This window comes from Solea solea, chromosome 11 (assembly GCF_958295425.1).
Source record: "Solea solea chromosome 11, fSolSol10.1, whole genome shotgun sequence".
Taxonomy (NCBI): domain Eukaryota; kingdom Metazoa; phylum Chordata; class Actinopteri; order Pleuronectiformes; family Soleidae; genus Solea; species Solea solea.
Window position 1 is genome coordinate 23,711,312 of NC_081144.1, and position 17,440 is coordinate 23,728,751.

Sequence of the window (17,440 nt, forward strand, 5' to 3'; positions counted from 1 at the left end):
TAATGAGAAAGGAAGACACACTCACACAGAGACAGATCCGTGCCCCGCCTCGGCGCTGGATCCCACGGGTTGAGGACCGTCCCTGACCGGGTTGCACCTCCATGACTGACAAGCCCCGACACGGACGCAGTGAGGAGGTCTATGGTTGTGAGCAGGTTCACACAAACGCTAACATATCATTAGTTTGTCGTGATGTTGCAGTGTTGTTCCTGCCCCAGTTTTTTCGTCTGTTAGAGGAAAAAAAAAACTGGAATGGAATGTGAGAGACAGTTTGGACATAAATTCTGTGGAAAGATTGCTCAAAGATGTGATAATACATGAAGCCCTGCCACTTAAATGACTGTTATTGATATAGATGGCCACATATCTTTGAGTCTGGTTCTGTCAGAGAGGTTTTTTCTCTCCACTTATACCTAGTTTTTGCTCATCTCGTCTGTCTATAATATTGTAAAGGTTTTTGCCTTTACTGTGCAGTGATAATTGAGATAATGTATGTTGTGGTTTGGCGCTACACAAATACAATTGAATTGAATGGGCGTCAGCAGACTGCCGGCCACTGATTGGTCAGAGAGTGTCGTCACTGGAAGACTTTTTATTCCTTTTAAAAACGTGCAGCGAGTGCAACACCGTTGTTGTTCTGCGTTTGTGTCGCGTATAAAATGACGTCACAACACTTTCGCGCAACTGTGAGGACCACGCCCACTTCGAGGAGGAACTATGAGGTCACGGAAAAACGACGTGACTGAGAGTCGAGTAGAACCGAGTTGTGCTAGAACTGAATAATGGAAATCCCTCTGTGTCCAAACAAACTTTTATTTTGAAATTTGTGAAATATCCTCCATCTTTGTCACTTTGTCCCACACCCACCACAAACCCAGTGGGAATCTGCGTGAGGAGGAAACGTCTGGATGAGGACCAGCTGTCAAACAAGGATTCGAAATGAGCTCTAACGTGTCCACCAGACGAAAACAACAGACAGTTCCAATTAAAGAGGAGAAGGAGAAACAAGCCTGTGAGTGAACCCACTTGAACGGGCACTTCGCTCGCTGTTTGCCTTCACTAAAAGATTTGTCTGTTGAGGATTTTTCCCAGGCCTGGCTGGGAACTGTGGGAGTGCAGGAGCTGGCTGCGGTAGCTCAGCGGCTCTGTGTTTGTCTCCGGGATGCCTGTTGGGTTTCCAGGGTAGTGGGAGTAACTCGTCTGAGCCGGGGGTGACCCTGACTTTCTCTTTGGCTAATTCCCTGAGCAGCTGATAGGCTGCGGGAGGGGGAGGCGGCGGATCCTTCAGTCTGGGAGGTTATGGGAAGGGGTGGTTTAGGTTTAGCTCTCAAGCACAGGGCTGGAACAAAATCACCCAAAAAAAGGGTTCTGCTCTGCATTCATGGTGATCATTCCAGGTCCGCTTTACTTTTCCTCTATCAGTGCCCATGAGGAACAGTTTAAAGCTGTCGTTTGTGACTTTAAAACATCAATAAATGTCTCCTACATCATTTAATGACTTCAGACAATGTTTGATCAGTCTGTCAGACTCTTTGTGTTTCTCAGTACAGTGGTGTTTAGATCTTGTGTCGCCCGGCGCTGCACACAGGAAGTGATTTATTTTAGGGACGAATGAAGTGTGACGATTGCAAACGGGTTGGAGTTTTTGAGTGAAAGCGCAAAGAATCGTCCACGAAAGAGTTTCAGCAGTGAATTCTACTGCTTTCTTGTCTCCGCCCATCCCTGCTCTCCTGCTGTATACACACAAATGCTCCCTCTCAACAGAGCCTGTTTTCAAAGACGCAGCAAACTAATAAATCTGTCCACAAAGACCAAAGAGAGTGAAAATAATAACTCTATCAAGTCCAGGAGTATTGTTGCGTGCACTTTGTCTAACATAAACATCTGCAACGAGGACAAAAACTTTGTCCCACAGTTCCGTTTGGAGTTCAGGTGAAGTTTCATTTCTCTGCAGTTGTTTGTTTTGTTCCAGAAGACGTCCTTCCAGGGAATCAACAACAAAGGTGATAATTACGAGCAAGAATTTCTGCTATGAGAGCAACTGAAACTGATAGTGAATCATCAGGTAAGGTGGAATGTTCGGGGGAAAAAACGTCTCCAATTCTGTCTGTTTTCAGACGTCAACAAGTAGTGTGGACGTAGCCTTAGCCTCTGGGGTTAAGTGTCTTGCCCAAGGACAAATATAAACAACATATACATTTAACATTATAGATAGATATCCATCTAACATTTTATATCAGAAAATGACTTTCGATACTTAAGTACAGTAAATGTCATATACTTTAACTCCTAAGACTTCTTTTAAAAAACGTACTAATTTATTCCTAGTGGCAGAAAATGGCAACTTCCCAAAAATTGCTGTATAAATATTATACGTATTTTTTTTTCCACTTTACATGAGTCAATCTTTTAAAACTACCTGAGCCTGAAACATACATATCAAATATTATTGTTATTCTTTTTTATTTTAACCCTTTAAAAGCCAGTATGTTTACACAACTTCACTGTCTTTTATTAAGGAGAATTTGATCATAATTATTATTAAGCCCTGAGATGGGTCAATGAAACTGTTGTTATTTTTTTGTGTGTTAGATTTAAAAAAAAAAAAAAAAAAATACTTATTTGTTCCTAGTGGCAGAAAATGTCACCTTCCCAAAAACTGCTGTAAAAAATAATATACAGTATATTAATGTTTTTTTTTTTCCACTTTGAGACTTTTACTCGAGTAATATTGTAAAAGGTGACTTTAACTTTTACTTAAAACTCCCCGTGAGGCACTTCATACAAGACTGGGTTTTTGGTTCCAAGCCCGAGGCTGCAAAAGTAAAGGATCACAGTTTGACTCTGACTAACTGACAACATCATGTTGTCACCACAACCAATTAAATTTTATTTACTGACTATTATCATGAGTTTGTTTTTTGGTGTCTCAACAGACGTAAAATAAATATTTCTGTTTCTCTTCACAGGTTTGACCTGAAGGTTGAGGGAGTCTCAATAACCGGAGGGCGACTCCATCGACCAGGTCCGACCAGTTTCAAATTTCCTTTCCCTTTTAGACTCTGTGGGTGTGGATAATTGTGGCAAAGTTTAAGAGAATAAACCTGTGAATGTGGTGATTACTACACTGAACCTGACCAGCAGGAAACAGGTCACTAACTGCTCTTCTGGCACACGTGTGAAAAGCACAGTTAGGAATGTACGTAGATAAATCACTTCGGCAAGTCAAAATCGCTCCATGATGGTAACCTGATGTCATTGCGCCACCTACTGGCAACAGAACGTGCAACAAGCGTTGTTTCATGTACACTACTTAAGTATCCTCTTTATTTACACATTTACCTGTGCTGGAAGGTTGAAATGAAAGGGTTAACAACAGCTCTGCTGTAAATAGGAGGCTTTTTCACAGGAGCAGGAGTGAAATACTGTATTTATTACTCATTGCATTCATGCGGGGGATTAAGGCGAGAATGAAGGGTCAGCAAAGGTCGTCCCCTCCCAGAACTCCCATCGCTCTGTGAGAACCTGTGTGAGGTTTCCATCAGATGCCGGGGAGGGCTGGATGTTGGAGGTTGGATGCTGGATGTTGGATGAGGGTGGAGATGGGGGGTGGAGGGTGGTGCTACATTCCTATTTGCTGACTGACTCACCACATAACAGAGCGAGCCGGCTGCTGCCACGTCCTTTAAGGGAAAAGGTCAGGCTGCTCCTCATCTCTGTCAGCGGCTGAGAAAACGGACACAGCAACATGAGATCCAGGATACACACAAGTGACATTATGAAACACACACACACACACACACACACTCTGAGGAAAGTAAATGTTACAAACAAACAAAAACACATTAACTGGCCAGACTTAAAGAGGATTATGTGAAAACATTTTTGCAAACAATTTAAGTAAAAAAGTTTAACATATATAATAAAGTCACAATCCTGAGATCAAAGTAATAATTCCGAGGCGTAAAAGTCCAAATTCTGAGGGAAAGATCTAGAATTATGATTAATTCTTTGGGGAAAAAGTCAGAATTATGAGGGGGAAAAAAGTCTGGGATTTAAGTCAAAATTCATCTAACAAGACAGAAATCTGGAATTAAATCATAAACCTCAGAATTATTTGGGGAAAATGTCACAAATCATAGAAACAAACAGAAAAAAATGGGAATTCTGAGAAAGAAAGTCTACAATTATTCACATAATTCTCAGGAAAAAGTCAGAATTCTGAGATAAAAGTCAAGATTCATCTAACAAGACAGACATTTAAGTAATAAAACTTAGGGGGAAAAGTCAGAATTCTCAGGGTAAAAGAGATTTAAAAACAGAATTGTGTCTTGTGTCTTGTAACATTTTTTGTTACTATTTTTCCCAAATACATGTGTCTCATGTACGACTCAAGTCAATTAAGTTCATTCAAACAAACGTAACAGACAGAGTTCATAGAACTTCCTCTGCTGTATTTGTGTTCCCACACATGATCGACCAAACCTTTCACCACACTGAGAAACAGAACACACTGTGCCTTTGCCCCGAGCTACAATAATTCCCTTTTCTTTAATCGTCCTTTGTTGCCAAACAACACAGTCGTATAAAATCAGCTTGCACAATAACCAACAGGTTGTATTTAAATGAAATGAAATAAAATTGAATTGAAGCTCGGTCAAACACTGTGAGCACAGTGTGACCGAGCAGAGAAATGCCATTACTCAGCCTCCAGTGTAATTAAACATTTCCACCTTTGCACTTTGCTTCTTTCTTTCTTTTTTTCCAGCTCTTCTTGTCTGTCTCAACAAATATTTGTCATAACCTCCTCACCCACGTGCATTCCCGCAGGCCCCTCCCTCCCTCCCGCACTCGCTGCCTTCCCGTAAAGCGGTCGCCTCACTCCACTTCCTCATTCCTGAAAAAGCAATAAAGCAGAGCGGTGTGGCAACAGTGCTCAGCTCATGCCTCTGCTCGCTGCCACAGGCTGCCGACGCTTTGATCCTCACCGACGAGGCGCTGCTGGTGTTCAAGAGATCACCGAGTGTCCCGGGCCTGCTGTTGATTGTTGACAATTATGAGATTAAATAATTCTCCTTTGTTGAGTTATGGTAACCGGTGACGCACGGTGGCGGTTGATGTCGCTGCAATAAACAGGTTGTGTGTCACAGTGTGTTTTGAATTCAACAAAATGACACAGAAAAGAAGACTCTTCACACACTTGCAAAATAGCACATTTAAAGCAGGGGAGGGGAAAAAAAGGCCCTTTGCTCAGTAACTTTATGAGGTTTTAAAACCTTTATCTCTCATGAAGGTGAAAATGAATTACCTTAGTTAAGGTTTTATAAGCTTTCACTCACATGTGGAGGAACGGGTGCTTGATCTCAATGAAAACAGGGCACAATAAAGTAAGACAGGTTTTTCTTGCCCCCCCCCGCTTTGTGAACTCGTTCACTCCCCTGCACCAAAGCCCATAGAGAAAATCATCGATTTCACATCACGACAAACAGGAGTCGTTGATCCACCGCTGCCTCCATTGGAATGTTCACATTTGTTGTTTATTTTTATATGTTTGGAATTCTCTGTTTGGATTCACCAGAGTGACACAAACTGACCACACGAGGCAGCAGAGGGGCAGCAGCTCCTGCGTGCCTGCTAGCTAAAAACGCTACTTTTCTCTATGGGCTTTGGTGCGGGCGGGAGGGAGGGAGGGAGAGCATTTTTACAAATGTCAGTTTCCTGTTGGAAAAGTCTGCCTAACATGAGATTAAGAGGCAAACATAGTCTTAAATATCATAGATTTAAGCTGGCATGGTTTTTAGTTGGCCAGTCTTTGTTTATTGTCAGCGCGGGAGCCTGTTTTATGCTAGTTTTCGGCGCAGGTGATTCGGTGCCTCATGTAGCTCACCTCAAAACACCTCAACTACTCTATTAACCCTTAAAACACATACAACGCACATGATATAATCCTGTTTTTGACAGTTGTACCAACTGTAGGGGGACCCTCCTATATTGTATTTATTTTAAATTAGATTTCTTTCCTGGTGATAACAGGTTTTTATGTCCCTCTTATTTCAGATTTCAGTCCCGATCTGTGGGCCTTCTGGTGTCTTCCGATTTTAGGCTGATTTGAACAGATTATCCGGACAAATTATCCTGACGTGAGAGATTAACAGACATGATTTTAATGTCATTGGACAAAACAAGTTGATTCCATCTTCTCAGATTCCATGTCTGTTTATATTCTGAAGTCACGTTAAATAGAGTTTCGGTGAGATCCCAAATCCCTGGAATCTCCCTCCTGAAATTGTTGCATTAAAGGTTTGTGGTCCTGCATGTTGACTGGACCTAGGTCTAGTCTGTGCTTTCTCAGGATTAAAACATTCAAAATTGGTTAAGTTTTTAAAATAAAGTCAGGTTTGAAAGTCCTCTCGTGTGGGGGCACACTTTAATGTCGTGAATTTGCGACCCACTCACTGTCAGTGGACTTGGGCTCTCTGACGCTAACTGCTGAATAAGGGGAGCCTGTCAGTAGCTGCTGACTGTCCATGAAATAAATTTCCACTGAGGTGTTTTGTTAATCAGTCGTTAGAAGGGGAGGAAATGGGATTATACGCTCCACAATATATATATTTTTTTTAGTCCTGAAGAACTGGAAAAAGCACAAAAACAGGAACTGACCTTGACTCAGTGTGTTTGAGTGTTTGTGTGTGTGTGTGTGTGTGTGTGTATGACATGTGTAGTGCAGAAATGTCCATGAAACTCACGGGAGTTCCTAGGTGTTGAAATTGTCCGGCGCTCCATTGACTGTTAGTGGCTACTTTCGCAACAGTACACAGGATACAATCATCACACAGTGATGACACACATGAATGGTGGGAATAAACTGTACAAACCACATAAAAAAGCACAGTGATGAGGTAAACTGTGCCTGTTCAATTCAACAGAACATAGTCTGTTCCAGTTACCCTGGGTGTACCCCAGGGCTCTCTTAGAATGACCTTTATATACCTTGCATTTAAACCATACCTTTTTACACAAACCGGGCCCAGGGCAGCACTTATCTGCAGTTGGGATTGGTTACCTTGCACCCCAACAAGGTAGACCCCCTGTTGTGGTCAGTAAACTCAAGTACAGTATAAGGTCTTTGGAAAGAGAGATAATGAAATAGATATCTAAAGGTGACTTTAATGTCGACCAAATTAATTTTCTGGGGATGTATTTGTAGAATATTGATTATTATACATTAGATTAGATCAGTCAGTTGTTAGCTTAAAGCAGAACTTTGCCTTTTTCTCCATGAAGCTCCCCCTACAGTTGGAACTCCTCCAAACAACGTCTAAAACAACGCTATCACTGCCTTGCTCTTATAGTCGGTACCTGGCTACAGGGTTTGTGTTGCTCGAGAAACCTCCTCAAGGCCCTGGTATACTTCCGCACAAATGCTGCACGGGCCGTAATGTGCGTCCAATTGCGCGGACCCTGGTATACTCACACGTCAGGGTCCTGTATTATTTCACCTCACCATCGGCTGGTGGTACAAGTCTAGACACAGGTAATGGGGCGCATTCCTACCAAAGAAGAAGAAGAAGAGAACGATGCTACAGCTCCATCGGACACATCTGGTTCGGGTGGCTCATCAGCTGAAAGGTCCGTCGGGCAGGAGAGTCTGGGTGTCAGTCGGTTCGACTGGGTCGTCAGGTCGAGGCTTGGATGACTATCCTTGGTGACTACTTCTGTTGTCAAAATGTTTTTTCTGCTTAGTGATTGGGCTTAATACTGGGGCGGAGATTCAGTTTGCACTGTCCACACGCACCCAACACGCTCTTTGCGCACGGCTCCAGAATCTGGGCACTGATGACGCAAATCGTGTCGGGCCTTGATTCTGCGGCCTCCAGTCCTGACCTTGCAAGGCTGGTTTTCTGCTAACAGACAGTAGGGGGCAGTGGAGACAGCCCCCAATCTCCCCCGCAACAAGATATTTGTCTTCATCACGATGCTGTTAAATGTGGGTAAAAATCCGACATAGTTCCGCTTTGATTCATGGGCATTTTCTAGTGTCCGGAGAGGAAAACCAACACTAACAACACAACACAACACAACAGGAAGTGGGGCATGACTGCGGCGGTGTTGGCAGAAAAATGTCAAAGGTAAAGGTACAAATGAGACTTTTGGGGCACATGTTCCATCCAGTGACAGTGTTGATCTTACTTCCACCTATTCTTGTTAATAGGATGTAGTGGAAGTGGGAGGAACACAGAAGTGTTTGCTTTGTGGTTCCTAAAGACAATACTCATCTGCTTTGTCTTCCTACACAGAAGCTCGACACCCATTTTATAAGTAGCCACATTTAGATCCACACACACACACATTTGCAGTTGTCCACAGCTCTGAAGGTTCTGCTCCCGACCTTCCTTCATTGGTGCAAATGAGAAAAGAGCAGGGTGACTCTGACCCACTTCCATCCTGCCATGACCCACATCTTGATTCCCTTACACACACACACACACACACACACTAATCCCCACACTCTCTGCTCACACTTAAGAGAGCGAGGTCACCCGCTAACTAGGCCAACGCTTGTGTAACTGGCTTATTACACTTATTATTACTACTACACCACGTTTGGACTGTGAGCGGAGGGATTTGAAGAGGAAAAACACGCAGGAGGGAGTCGCTGGCATTTCTGCTGAACTGTTCCTCTCACCTGAGCAAACACATCTAATATAATGTAAATGAGGAGAAGCACAGGTCCTTATTTGACCCCAGCAGATGATTTTTTTTATCGTGAACTATACAGTATGTAGTAACCAAATCCAAAGCAAACACTTTTATTGTAACATTCGGAACAATTTTGTCATGAATATCATTACTTTGAGTAGATGATGGAATAATGTTAATATATGATTTTAAGCTGCATTTGTTTTTTCCCTAAAAAGTTGGGCTTGACTGATCCTCTCCGGACCAGATGAGACACTGATTGACTTGACTGAGGCGATCTAATAGTCCGATTACTCCTGCATGTATGCGCTTGGTCAGACTGGAGTCAGACTTGGCGTTCTGCACATGCACCAAGATGTCCTCCCCGGTCTTTGACCCGGAAGTTGAAGGAGACAATGTATAAACAGCAGTGCAGTCGCGGGAAAAAAATATAGCGTTGGCGTCTTTCGAAGGTTACGACACACACAGAACCACAGCACGATACATCTCATCGTCCATTTCTGCCGTTCACGTTACCTTATAGAGAGATACAGCGCCACCTATGGAGGCAGAGTCAGACGTACATGGCCAATAAACGATTTTCTCCTCCACGTTTACTTTATTGCATATATATACAGTATATGAGTTGACCTTTGTCGTGGGTATGCGAGGTTGCTCCGACTTAATGAGCTGTAAAGCGGACTAGAGGACCCCTCAACTCGGAAAGTCCACCTTCTGAGTACAACTGGAACACACCAAGTCTGGCTAACACCAGACCACATCTCATTGAGCTTGAGTATGAGCCTAGGAACGGTGCAGTTGCCGCCCATTTCAGAGGTGTGGCCAACGGCGGTAGATCAAAATGCCTCTGTATGCAGTTAGATCGATGGGAATGGGAACAGTCATTACGTTTTCACATGAATTCAGTCATGCACATCGTGCTGTCCATGCTGTCCATGCCTATGCTACCATGTTATTGTTCTTGAGTGGTATGGCTAACTTTTACTCACCTGAGATACTGCGTCCATGTCTCTAAAAAAAAAGGATGGTTTCTTCTCAACTGTCATGTGGTCAACGAAGAGGTGATGTCACTCCCAGTTCCGACGTCCGGCCCCTGACGTTAACAGAACACGCACCATTACTTTGCAGAATAAGCTAATGGCCAATAATCTCGTCTTGTGTAGTAACCTTACATTCACCCTCTCCCAGCCACAACAAGCATCCGAGGAGAACACGCTGGAGTGTTTCCTGTGGGAGATTCTCTGCTGCTGATGGCCCTTCCCGACACTGACCCCCGAGTCTGTTTGCTGACCCAGGATGCTAACGGGAATGTGTCAGATTTCCCTGTCAGCAACAAAGAATTTGTAGGGGGGTAGATTAAACAGAAACAGACAAAACAAAAAAAAAGGATGACTGTAATGGATGACATGGTGCAAGATATTGAACCTTACTTTTCCCCCGTGTGGCCTCTGATTGAATGAATTTTTGTCGATTACATGCAATAATGGCATTAGAAGTTTCACAATGGGTGATATTGATGTACACGGCAAGATGGAAAGACCTGCTGTACTTAAATAAATTACACAGAGAAGCGACAATACAATAAAGCATACTTTAATGTGTAAGAGTATGATATTATATAAGCAAATCACAGTACAAATCATCACAAGAGCTACTTTGGTAATTTAATGAATGGTAAACTTTATTTAAATGTACACACATAGATCTTCAGTAAAATTATGACACAATTCTTTGGGGTCCCCAAAAAAATCTCCCGTGACCCATCTGTGGGTCTCTACCCAGCCTTTGGAAACCACTGTAATATATTGAGTAATTATAATACAGTGTGGTGTTGCATAATATACAGTGCTGTACAGTACAATATGGTATAACATAGCAAAGGACAGTACACCATAGTAGAGTGTTGTAGAGTATACATTCTATAGCAGTGCAATACTGTATAATATAGTATAGTACCGTGGTAGAATAGTATAGAATATTATGTATACACACACAGACACACACATACACTGTCTATACAATTGCATGATAATTCAAAATGAAAACGAGCTGTCGAATGTAACAAATGCTTTTGGTTATGCTGCCACCTAGTGTCCGGCCTGGGACAGTGCACGCTGCAGCTGTTCTTTGTAATAATGAAAGGTGAAGGTTAAATGAAAATGAAGGAAGATCAATGAATGACAATGATATTTTATTGCCTTTTATGTATCTGGTGAGCTTTTATGTTGGACGAGTGTGTGCAACTGTGATTTCAACAGTGGAAAGTGGAGTGAAAACTGTCAGACGAGGAGAGGATTGTCCAGCCCAGCTGCTCCAGACATTAATCCTCCCTCCGCGTATTGGGAACCCTTGGTCCTCAGCATCATTTTGAATTGGCTGATAAGTCATTTTCAAGAGATGGGAGTAGCTAAAATATGAGGTTCCAGGATTTGTACGTCTGAGCAAAGAATTTGGGTTCATGTAGTTTTTGATATTCTTGCCTCTGTGAATGATAATCACCTCACCTGGATCTTCACTGATCTTCTCCTCACCTGCAGCTCATTCTCTCTAATCACACAGCAGTACCTACCTGTCTTTGAACTAGTTTTACTTCATAATCTTGTCCCATGTCACAATTACAGATAAAATATTGATCTCTTGTCCAGCCCTGCTTCCTTCTTTTCCTCACTTCACTTCCCTATGACGTGTTTTAACCCATGATGCCGTACGTCGGCTGAGAGTGGGTTGTTTTCCTCGATTAGATTTTTATCCTATGGCATTTGGTTTTAGCCAGACGATGGGAATGTAAACGTATAAAACTATGCAGTGTTTTTATCCTAATTTAACCGCTTCAGAGTCATTGTGATAATGTCTTGTTGTGGGGGAGATTGGGGCCTAGAAGATCCCACGGGGGAACATTCATTTGTCCACACGTGAGGGTCGCAGGACTGCTGGAGCCAGGTCCATCACAGGGACACATGGAGACAAACAACCATCCACTCTCACACTCACACCTACTGTCAATTTAGAGCATCCATTATTACATTAAATGTCATTTAGCAGACGCTTTTATCCAAAGCGACTTACAATGGTATTGAGTACAATCAGGCCAGGGGCGGAGTCAAACTTGCGACCATGATGTCTTTCACACACAGGGTACCAGTCTTAACCACTGAGCCACTCCACTTGGGGATTAGTCCAATTTGTCTAATCTCCAATCCTAACCCAATCCAATCCAACCCAACTCTAGCCATGTTTTTGTACTGTGGGAGGGAACCCGGAGAAAACCCACGCATGATAGTTATATATCCAGGACATATTAAAATTAAAGTGTTCATTATTTGGCAAACACCTTGTTCATAATGGAGGGTATGACATTAGGTGAGAAGTTCTACTGGGAATTTAAATGGTTTTATTCATTTTAATGAGCATCTAATTGGATTTTATAACCCGTCTATACGTGGTCAGAATTTATAAGTTACTCATAGTGTCTTTCAGGCAATAATAAATGCGTTAATTACTTTGTAATTAACCAGAATAAAGTCAAAGGATTGTTAACAAACATGATAACGATGAGGTGTAGACTTTTAACATTGGACATTTTTAAATTTGGAAACAGTTATTCGTTGTTAACTCATTGGCTGCCATTGACTGCTATAGACGTCAATTCGGCCACTGCTCTGAAAATGGCTGGCAGTCAATTTAATTACAAGAACCTCAACGTTAAGGGTTTTCTAAATAGAGTTGTTTGCAAAGTAAAGGAAAGGAGTTACGTACCTGAGACCTTCCCTATGTCACGATCTGTTGGTGGATCCTGAACAACCTCGCCGTGAAATCATCGACTGCAATCGTGCTGTCAATCAAACAAACAACGTCTGACTTATTATTTTTGTTAAAAGAGAGGACGACAAAGGGCGATGGATCCGTCCATCGCCAAATTTTATGGAACAGACCATTGAGTCTGGAACCACAAGATACTTTTACGGTGGAATTTGCTGAATTTTCATTAACTTCCTTATTTTTCCCTTAACGTCCATGTTTTTCCCTGAATATCTGTTTTCCTTAACATCCAAGTTTTTGCCTAAATGTCCATGTTTTTCCCTTAACTTCCCTTTAAATGTTAAATGAAGGATATTATCATGTGTTAGAAACAATGAAATTGACTATACATAATGGTCAAATTCCACGTTTTATATATATATATACAGTATATATATACTGTATATATATATATATATATATATAAAACGTGTATATATATATATACATATATATATATAATTCTGTCAATTCCACATATATATAATATACAGAGCCTATATTTAGGCTTTTTTCCCCTCAACTTCGTAGTTTTTGTCGTAACGTCCATGTTTTTCCCTGAATATCTGTTTCCTTTGACGTCTGTTTTTGCCTAAATGTCCATGTTTTTCCCATCGCGGAGCCAAAGGATTGCTGTGTAACTCGTCCCGCAGCTTTTTGAAAACCCCAACACATCCTATATCAAAACGTGCAGTTTGATCAGGAATGGTTTGCTATGACTTTTCTAAGCATTTCGAGGAACCATGGCAACAAAAAAAATCTAAAAAATACTCCCTTATTGTCCATGTTTTTTCCCCTTAACTTAAAAACTTCTGACTTCCGGAACGCGGATGATTCAGAGGTGATGTCACTCCTGGTTTTGACTTCCAAGTTTTGATGTCAATAGAACACAGCACGTGACCGGCGGTCACTGATACAGTGGTGACATCATCAGTGACATCACCCACTCTAGCCTTTTATTCTTGCTCTTCAGCAGAGCTTTGAAATGTTACCCTGAGAAGAAGAACTTTGAGCTGGAGGCAGAAACACTTTTACCCGTGGAGGGCAGCACTGCACCTTTCAATGTATAGCCTTCCCGATATTCTAATAATAATTATTATTAGTAGTAGTAGTATTATTGTTCTTGTTAATAGAAGAAGAAGAAGGTTAGAAGGTTAAACACCAGAGAACGTAATACCTTATCCTTCCAAGGTACAACCAGAAGAAGGACAACAATGGACAATCTGGAAGTAGGAACAGAAGGCAGTGCATTGCAGGACTCGGCCGCCATCAAACTCGACAAAGACAAACTCAAGGCCTCTGGAAACTGCGGTGAGATGAGGAGCACCTCTGATCCTCGCTGGACCCAGGAGCTGATGCCTCCTCTGTCAAACCTCTGCCTGCAAAGTATCGTGAGCAACTTTGAGGGTACGCTAAGTTTACCTGCAGCTGTCGTCTTCCTGCTGTTTTCACAATTTTTTTCGTTGTGGTCACTATCTCCTCCTACATTTTTCCGCCATTTTCAACAATTCATACGTCGAAATGTTTGGTTTGTTCAGGTAATTCCCGTTAACCATTCAAGTATGGAACCTTTTGACCTTTGCCTTTTAACTGTAAATGGTCTGCATTCATAAGACCACTTACTCAAAGCTGCTTTACACATCTTTCGTACCTATTTACACACCGCTGTCAGGAGCAATGTGGGGTTAAGGGTCTTGTCCAAGGTCACATCGGCATGTTCCCAACAGCATGTCCACAGGCATGTTCTCCAGTTACACCCTTGTTTTCTTTAGAACAGGAACATTGACTGTAATTGTTTTATACCTGTTACAGAAAACCCTATAGTTGAACAACTTGGACCAGGTGAGAAAGACTTTATTCTCAAGCATCTCTTCACCGATCTTCCCCTGCACGTGACGGCAAACCTGATAACTGACGGCGTCTATTGGAGGCGGTGCTGTGAGCGGCAGTGGGACCTCTGCGACGTCTCCGATTACGGCAACAGCTGGAAGCGGATGTTCTTCGAGCGGCGCCTCGAGAGCATGATCGAGCTTTTCATCCCGGACGCAAGCGACCCCGAGGTGATCCTCGACATGGTGCAGCACTGCAGGGACTACATCAAGAGGCTGAGCATTTCCCAGCTGCTGCTGAGCGACAACGAGTCCTCTGCGGACCACTTTGACTTTGGCATCGTGCTCGACAAGCTGACCAGCCTGGAAGAGCTCCATTTGATCTACAGGGTCAAAAAATGTGGGATGAACTTCGAATGGAAGATGCTTGAGATGAGCGATCGTGATTGCGAGTCCCTCGCCAAGGCCATCGAGTCCTGCAAAACTTTGAAGGTGAGTAGTGATTCGGCAAACTTTTTGGAAAGTTATCGGAACCAGGCGAAACCGAAACACTGTAGAAATGTTTATAGAGTAAGTTCCCAAACTTTGGTAGTGCGTAGAAAAGGACACAAATAACAATACAAATAAAAATAAAGAAGTGAGGAACTGGAGGATGTGAGAGAATGAATTTGCCTCCTGTGAAAAGTCCGTAGTTGACTTTGTTGACTTTACACCACTGTATTTTAACGTTTCAGAACCACTGCTCTAAGACATCAATGGAAGCTTCCGCTTCCTCTAAAATGTCATGAAATAAAATGCTCATTTATGTGCTGTTGTGTTTACATTTCATTACCGAACGTTTGCTAGAACGCGATCATTCTTTTCTCGTAGAACACAAGACGCTTCCAGGGAAGCTCAGTGTCGCTGGGCTTCTGTGGGAAGCAGAACGAACCACTTTTTGATTGACAGCCCTTTCTGTCTCGGCCCCATGCGGAGTTTGCAAGAAATAAATATCAGCATGTTGTGTATTATTCTATTCTATACACTGTAAATAAAAACACTATTATAGCATTTCCTTGTTTTTCAGTTTTACATAATTATCGCGTTTTCTTATTGCAGTTCGTTCATTTTTTATCAACGTGGGTTCTGTCGTGGGGAGGGGGACAGAGCATTGTCTACAAAAGGAACCGGAGGGCAAAATTTATGTATGAATGAGTTTCCCCCGTGTCAAAGACCAGCAACCGCCACTGATGTTGCATCACTGCCATCTTCTAGAGCAAGAAAGCTCCTACACTTTCAACAAAACATGTCACTCCGTTTTGTAATCTTCTGTCTTCTCATTTCCACAGCGACTGAGGCTCCAACTGAGCAACATTGACGATAATCAGTGCCACCTGCTGGTCAAATACCTTTTGGACCACCCGAGCCTGAGGGAGCTCGACTTTTCCCACAACCTGATCAGTGACGGCGGAGCCAAAGCCATCGCCGAGCTGCTCACCAGGAGTAAACTGGAGATCCTCAACTTGTTTGACAACGATATCAGAGACAAAGGTGCCAAAGCGATCGCTCAGGCCTTGTCCGAGAACTCCACCCTGTTGTCGCTCAACCTGCGTCTCAACCGCGTGAAAGACGAGGGAGGTCAGGCCATAAGTGAGGCTCTGCTGAAGAACAACACCCTCCATCACCTGCACCTCGGAGCCAACAAGGTGACAGGGCCGACTGCTGTAGCGTTGTCTGAGGTGCTGGCTCAGAATAACATCCTGAGGAGCATTATTATTATCAACCTCTCCTGCAACAACCTGGGCGAGCTAAACGAGGCAGTCATAAAGCACCCGTCCTTCCGTTTGTCTCTCTGCTGAATCTGCTGGACTGGGACAACAATGGAGGAGAGTGTTGTCCTCCAGAGCCAACTTCAGTTCAATTCACTGCTTCCATCCATCCAGCGTCTCCCTCTTCATCATCCACATGAGGGTCAGGGGCGGGAGCTGGAGTCAATCCCAGTCGACATAGGGCGAAAAGCGGGGTTCACCCTCGATAACAGGGTCAACGCATAGAGCTCCGAACGTCTCGTGACGCAGTTGCTATGAATTGCCATGTTGGCGGCCTCAGATGCAGCAAAAATGACTGAGGCCGGCGCTGGACTCAACCTGTCACGAGTTCACTGCGCACTTTAAATCCACAGAGATCAACCAAAATATCACAAGAACTTGACTGAAAGAATGAATCTATCTGATCTTCAGCCAGAGAGGACATTATTCCAGACCTTCGTCTTTACTCTGGGGAGTCACTGAGGGTTTACAATGGACGCAATCTGGCTTTGTGACAAACTCTGGAGTCTACCGGAGTCTACCGACTAAAGTTAGCACTGTTGTCACCAGAAGGTTGAGTGTTGCATTAGCGTAACGCTAATAACACTAGCAACAGGCAGTGTGATTTTAATAATTGCCATGCAGACTAGTTCCTGGTAAATCTAGTCTGAGTCCATGATTTGCCAGGATTTAACCACGGAATCATCCGTCTTCTTCTGCTCACTGTGAGTAAATCACCTCGACCTTCTCTCTGGATCTGTGGGGATCCGGTAAAATGCTCTCCCGTTAGCCTGTTAACCTGTCTCCGACTGTTTTGGATCTTCTACCGCTTTATCCACATGGGGGTCACAGCTAAAGGCGGGTTCACACCATGGACAGGTCACCAGTCCATCACAGGGCCAACATAGAGACAAACAACCATTTACTCTCACACCCGCGGTCAATTTAGAGTGTCCATTCACCTAATCCCCCTAAGTTTGTACCAAAAATAGAACCCACATGCAAACTCCAATTGTTACTGTGTGGCATTTCTGAATGCTTTACCGAGGATCAATAAAAGTACATCTTGTCTCATCTCATCTTGTCTCCAGTTTTTTATACCAAGTGGTCTCACTAGTACAGAAATGTCTGTTGTTGTTGATAATTATCGTACGTAGAGAAAAAAAAAAATAACACCTTGCGCTTACACAACCAGATTGTTGAACAGTTCTGATTGAACTTGTTTTTTTTAGACAACAGTAAGTTTTCCTTTACCTTGTTTAACCAATTCCGGCGTGTGCCCTCCGCCTTCCTCAGAACTGTCACCTGACAACAGCTGATAAGGCG

The 17,440-nt window shown here is 43.0% G+C and overlaps 1 protein-coding gene across 1 annotated transcript; it reads left to right on the plus strand.

Moving 5' to 3' along the window:
• The first annotated feature begins 13,511 nt into the window (after positions 1-13,511).
• On the plus strand, positions 13,512-17,080 carry LOC131468900 (dynein regulatory complex subunit 5-like). Its single transcript, XM_058643590.1, has 3 exons — positions 13,512-13,905; positions 14,311-14,819; positions 15,656-17,080. The coding sequence occupies exons 1-3, from the start codon at positions 13,713-13,715 to the stop codon at positions 16,163-16,165; spliced, it is 1,212 nt and encodes a 403-aa protein (XP_058499573.1). The 5' UTR covers positions 13,512-13,712; the 3' UTR covers positions 16,166-17,080.
• Positions 17,081-17,440: the final 360 nt, after the last annotated feature.